We start from the raw sequence: 6,000 nt of genomic DNA, 5'->3' as shown, positions 1-6,000 counted from the left end.
GTTACGAGCAAACCACAAGTCGGGTTAGGTCTCTGCGCCGAGCATATATAGATCCCCCTTTTGGATACTACTGTCATTGATTAGAAGGCAGAAAAGGAGGTCTTCGGGCAGCCCTCGCACACAGTTTCGCGTCGACGAAATGGACCTCTTTATAGCAGGTTCTACGGCGGACCGCGAAGTTTCTAGTTTGCCGGTAGCGTTATTAGACGACGGTAGGTCATCTCGGTTGGGGTGGGGGGGTGTGGAAATAAGTGGAGCGATCAAATAGGACGTCCGAACATAATAAAAAATTCAGTAACACAACTCTCATAATAAGAACTTTTTGGCTACGGCACCATTAGATTGCAGGGCGAGGGTATTCACAGTTATTTTTCACTTTTCCTCACACACTTGCCTACAAAGAGAGTATCACGGGCTTTTTTTTTTCTCGACTTAATACTCCCGTCGGCGACTCGCCATAGTTAACATGCTACACTAATTAATCAAGAAAAAGAACGTTTGGTGGAGAGTCTTTTTCACTAATCATTAATCCCCCTCTGTTTCAGCCCTGTTTCCAAAAGTGCTGATTCTGTGTCTGTTACTTTAGATAGAAAATAACGGACGCCCCCCCCCACGCCCCTCTGAGAGAGATTTGGTTACAAAGAACACAATAGGCGTTTTCACACAGCAGTACTTTTCCCACAAAGGTTCATGAGAACTTAGTTCATCAGAACTCTTTAGTTCTCATGAACTAAGAACAGATCCCGTTCACACCGGAATAAGTTCCCTGGGGGAGGATTAGTCAAATGAAGCCGCTGACATCACTTCTTCTTCTTCTGCTTCGGGTTTACTGGCAGACCGCAAACAACTTCACGGCGTATACTGCCACCCAAAGTCCCCGGCCAGAAGTCCCCGGAGTTGGGGACTGGCCTTCTGAGTAAATCGTCAGAACGCAGACACCTCCTCATCACTCCACCGCTCCCATGTTTTTTTTTGTGTTTCCATAAGTTAGTCTCTCTCTGTTACACACACACACACACACACACACACGTAATGCTAATGCTAATGCCAGCAAATACAATGGAGGCTTCAAAAAACTTTTCAGAGTTTTACGGGCCGTGGTTTGCAATTCGCCCAGCCAATAGAAATGTGTACTTTTTTCGTACCACCTCTCTAGCAGGCACTAAAAATGGGGGTAAAAGTTCCTGGCACTAAGTACTCTTTTTGGTGTGAACGCGACATAAGGGGTACTAACGGAACTAAACGGGGAAAGTACGGGGGAAAAGTACTGCGGTGTGAACGTGCCTAAGGAGATCACCTATAAGGCCACCAGGGACTGACCTGAAACATCAACAGATTCTGCTGATCCTTCTGTCTTGGAGTCTACAGAGCTAGGGTGTGAACTTTCATGTTACTTAGCGTTTTAAAAAAATATTCAGGCTTACAGTTAGGCAAACTTAAGGGCAGGGCTGCTTTGAGTGACAGTTGGATACAGACACAGGTCGCTAGACTCTAGCCTGGGCAGTATTAACTCCTCGATGATTGTTCCTCTTTGCCCACTTTGGATTAGCTGGGGATTAGGCTGAGTCAGCAGATTGAGCTTCACAACAGATCTTCAGGAATGCAGCATCCAGTATTTGGGTGATCTCACAGAGAATAGGTCCATGTTTTAAGACAGATATACTGACACACATATCATTGGTGGTATCGTTGAACAGACAGGCGTTTCTTGTACTTTGACTATCCCATTTATATTAACATGGGTAGACTGAATAACAGAAACACCTCTCTGTATAATGCATTGATGCAAATTATCACCAACAAACTGAACATTATAGGTTTTATGCAGGGGTTTTGTATCAGGCTGCATTCATTTATTTTCAAAGTGAATCACTTCCTTTATTCTCCTGTGTTCTCAATTGACCACATGTTGATCTCACAACACACACACACACACACACACACACACACACACACACACACACACACACACACACACAGGTCAATCTAATGCTAAAAGCACTTAAATGCCTAGAGATTGCAGATTTGAGAGATGAAATGTGAAGTTTCATTTGGAAAACAAACCTGCTCTGCACCCTCCTCACCCCTACAAGCTCAGAAGGTAGTAAGGATGTAGGAAGAAGGGAAAGATCCAGGCTCTATATCACCACATGTGAAGGGAAGTGGAACAGGAATACAAAAATAGCAGATGAGAGGAAATGTTTCCTGGTGAGGTTAAAGGAAGGGGTGAGGAGTTGAGAAGGTGCATTTTATTTCCTGTCCAATAAAAGTGCACAGGGGATTGCCAAGTCTCAAAGCGAGTGAGCTCATGATCTGCCATGTGCAGCTTGAATGGATGTGTCATCTTTTATCCACATGGCCGTGAGCGAGAGAAGAAAGAAAGCACTAGTGTTAACTTTATTTGAAGTCTATGTGGAGCAGGGACTTCTGGGATGATTCTGGCAGCGACAGATTTACTTTATTGACGGTTCTTTGTTTGCTCGGGGCTCAAGAGAAACTTTTGTAAAGAAGTCCCAGAGGGGATTAGTTCACTAAAGTGTGTGGGTGGACTGTACTGAGGGCTCCTCGCTGAACTGTGAAACGCCTTGTTTCCCTGATCAACAGATTAATGTGACATCCAAGAATATGTTTGTATTGAAGTATACCCCCAGGTTTTACAGCAGTGGACAAATGGTTTGTCTTCAAGGTAGATGAAAAATAAAGGAGTTATTGTTTAGGCAATGGGCTATGTTCCGTGGAATATGTGCATCATATGTGTAGTAGCAATAAAACCGATTCCCGGGGAACTTCTATCCTGGATCCTATAACTATTTCCTTTTGGATTGGTTATGTTTAGAGTCACAGCCACATCAAAAACTGACTTTGGAATACTACTTAAAAGCAAGTCTCTGATTGAAACCTGATTATTCGGTTCACTTTTACTGTCTGTTATTTACTTACAAACTAGCAACAAGGGTAAACAAGGTGATATCAGCCCTTTGCTCCAAACCTCAGGTTGAGGGCAAAAAGCTGACCCGCCACATGTCACATCAGCGTGGGGAGTCTGAGTGTCTGAAGTGTAGAAAGGAACCACCGTAACATAAACAGAAATGACTTGCTTGGTTATACTGGGGAAAACATGGTAAAAGGGACCACAAGGGACCAAAGTCATATTTTAGAAGGGTCCTAAGGTGGCCTTTAGAGTGCATAATAGTGTGGACCATTCACACCACTTGTCCTGGGAGTGGTAATGTATCTCTGCATGCCGAATACAATCCTCTCTAAGACCACAGCATGTTTTGTGTGTGAATTAAAATTGTAAGTCACATCATACATTTCTACTAGCAGAGAATCCTTATCTATAAGAGCAACCCATCCGGATACTTCCCTCAAAGCCTGGCTTGGGTGAAAAAAATGTACGTGCACGTATTGACTGACAGTGTTCCATTGTTTACAATCTCTGTACTCTTGGCCAGAAGCTACAGATATTTTATCATCCTTTTTCCTAAATTAAAGAATAGAAAATCTTAACTTTGGACCTTTCTGTTGTTTGAAGTACAATAAATGACACGCCCGCTTTTAGGCATGATAACTTAATGTTTACCCCTTAACCGGAAAGTGGACAGGGCTGTCATTTCGCCAGGCAGTGACGTGGCGCTGCTCTCATCTATGAAAGGAAGTGTTTCCCTTATTTCTTACCTCTGCAATCATACGATTGGTGTCTCCAAGGAAGAGCAGATTCAGAGCCTCCTCCTCATTGGCTGACTGTTGCAGTGACAGGTTCCTCAGATGGATGTTCTGGTCTGGATCTTCCATAATCAGCACCTTTCTGGAAAAAAAATGAAAAAAAGAAGTTAATTCCACCATAAAAAAATATCTTGAAATTACAAAAGTGGGACAAATACAGTCAAAACCAAAATAATCCAACCCTGAAGCATTTATGAAAGGTAATCATGTCCGTTATGTCATCCATTTCCCTCCAATCGCCTTGGCTTTGCTCAGCGCTTAATCCAAACAAACCACATCTGCAAGTCAGTGTGGGCTGCTACCCAGATTGACATGTGCTTCATCTGTCTGGGGGTTTATAATTCGATAACAGACAGGGCTTGATTTCCCTCAACATGCAGTGTGCTTGGCCAGATGGGTCGGAATGACTCCGGTTATATAACCATATCAAATCCATCACACCTCTACGGTCGTGACAGAATGGCTACTGGATTGAGATGTCAGAGGGTGGAACCACTGGAGAACACATGTGGATAATTATGTTAACATGTGAAGGTAATTGGGGTTGTTTGGTAAAACACAATGAATCTTAATGTGATTAAAGACCTGTGCTATGGTATGGTTATTTTTCTAAACAGCCCCACCAACTCAAAAAAGGATTGATTATTTATTTTACAGAAATATAAGAGATGATGCGGTTGATATATACAGACTTTTAAGCATTTAGAGGGAGGACCGCTGAACGCATGATAGAAGCAAGCAGGGTTCTTTCAAGAGCGCAAATAGATCCTGCAATTTTAAGGAAAAAAATAATGTGTGTCTATAATTCTGATCTTCTCCAAAATATTTTTGGGCTTTTCCTTGACACTTCCACCAAGTAGTTTTCACATAATCCTGCTGACAAACAAAAAGAAACACAACCTAAAACATACCTTCCTTGGCAGAGGTAATAATGCACGGATGGAGCAAAGAATAAGGAAAATGAGTGCAAGAATGTCAGAAAGAGGAGGCGTAGGCAGTGAAAGAAAGAAGCAGAGCACCAGTCCGAGAGAGAACTGCTTCTTCTTGAATCAGCAAGTGTGGCCACAGCATGGTTAACAACGGGCACTGTCTATTTCCAGAAGACTGTGATTTGTGGGGATCTAAACCTTGAGCTGGATCCTCTGAGAAACACCAAAATGATGTACCGAGACCATAATGCGCCCGGACGTCTAGAGATGAATAAGTATTGAACAAAATAGGCAACAAAAAAAGGAACAAACACAGACAAACCTCCAGACAAATGGAATTGTTAATTACAAAGAAAGACGGACACATGGTAAAAATGAAGCTGGATGAAACCGTGTGGAAGAAGGAGAGTTTGAAGGACAGGTCCTAGTAAAAAAGGAAGCAACAAATGGCCACAAACAGAGAGTGAGAGAAAGAGGTAGCTGGACCCAAAAAAAGAATTTCCCTCAGAGCAGCTGCAGCAGCCAGTAGCTATGAAAAGCAATTTCTTCACATGACCCTCATGCTCTCCACTCTAGTGGCAGAGTCTGACCACATCCATTGCTGTCCCAAAGTCTTATTATGTCAGTTGGCAGTTCATAGTGAGGTGGTAAATACTAGAGTCTCCATATTTCACCACAGTGTGACTCCGAGCCAGGATGACAAATGGCTGTTCTGGAATAAGGCGGATAATGGAACCAGGCCTGATTAGGCTTTTCAGCATAAAACCCCCCTGCATATATTACTTATGAGTGCATATCCCCAAGTCTCAATACACACTATCTGATGCTAATCGTTAACATGTTAAAATGGAACGGGATGACTATAACATCAGCATGGTCAAAGTTAAAGTAATAAAAGGAACACTGACGGTAGGTCTTCCAGTCGAGACGCTTCATGGCGGGAATCCAGGAGGTCATATCCCATCTCGTTGTAGATCTCCAAGTAGGAGATGTGTGTGGTATAAACCATACTGCTGTCCTGTGGAGCATCAAAGAAGTATGTATTTAACTGGATAAAGATTGAATTCAACAAGGATTCATTTTTAGATCAACCTCTTTAAACTTCAGTTTCCTTTTTTACCTGATTAAAATGAATTATGTTGCAAAAAAAATCCTTTGAATTTAAAAATGTGACTCAGTATTAACTTCAAACTTACACTTTAAAATGGCAGTCTTTTTTGGGATGGACCAAGCAAAATAATCAAGTTTGTTTCCTATCAATTCATTTGGATTTACTAAACAGAGAAATAAAAACTGATCTGGATTTGCTCATTTAAAAACATAAAAGAGTTCTCTGTTGGGGCAA

The 6,000-nt window shown here is 42.1% G+C and overlaps 1 protein-coding gene across 1 annotated transcript in view; it reads right to left on the bottom strand.

The window, feature by feature from the left end:
- kif6 (kinesin family member 6) overlaps window positions 1–6,000 on the bottom strand; it is a 41,918-nt gene that overhangs the window by 25,827 nt on the left and 10,091 nt on the right. Inside the window, exons 5-6 of the mRNA XM_010781781.1 lie at window positions 5,564–5,673; window positions 3,679–3,808 (exon numbers count right to left, since the gene is read on the bottom strand). Coding sequence (XP_010780083.1) covers window positions 3,679–3,808; window positions 5,564–5,673 — 240 coding nt within the window. The remainder of the gene's footprint in view (window positions 1–3,678; window positions 3,809–5,563; window positions 5,674–6,000) is intronic.

This window comes from Notothenia coriiceps, unplaced genomic scaffold (assembly GCF_000735185.1).
Source record: "Notothenia coriiceps isolate Sejong01 unplaced genomic scaffold, NC01 NC01_scaffold00023584, whole genome shotgun sequence".
In the NCBI taxonomy this organism is placed as follows: domain Eukaryota; kingdom Metazoa; phylum Chordata; class Actinopteri; order Perciformes; family Nototheniidae; genus Notothenia; species Notothenia coriiceps.
This window is presented reverse-complemented; position numbering and strand designations above follow the sequence as displayed.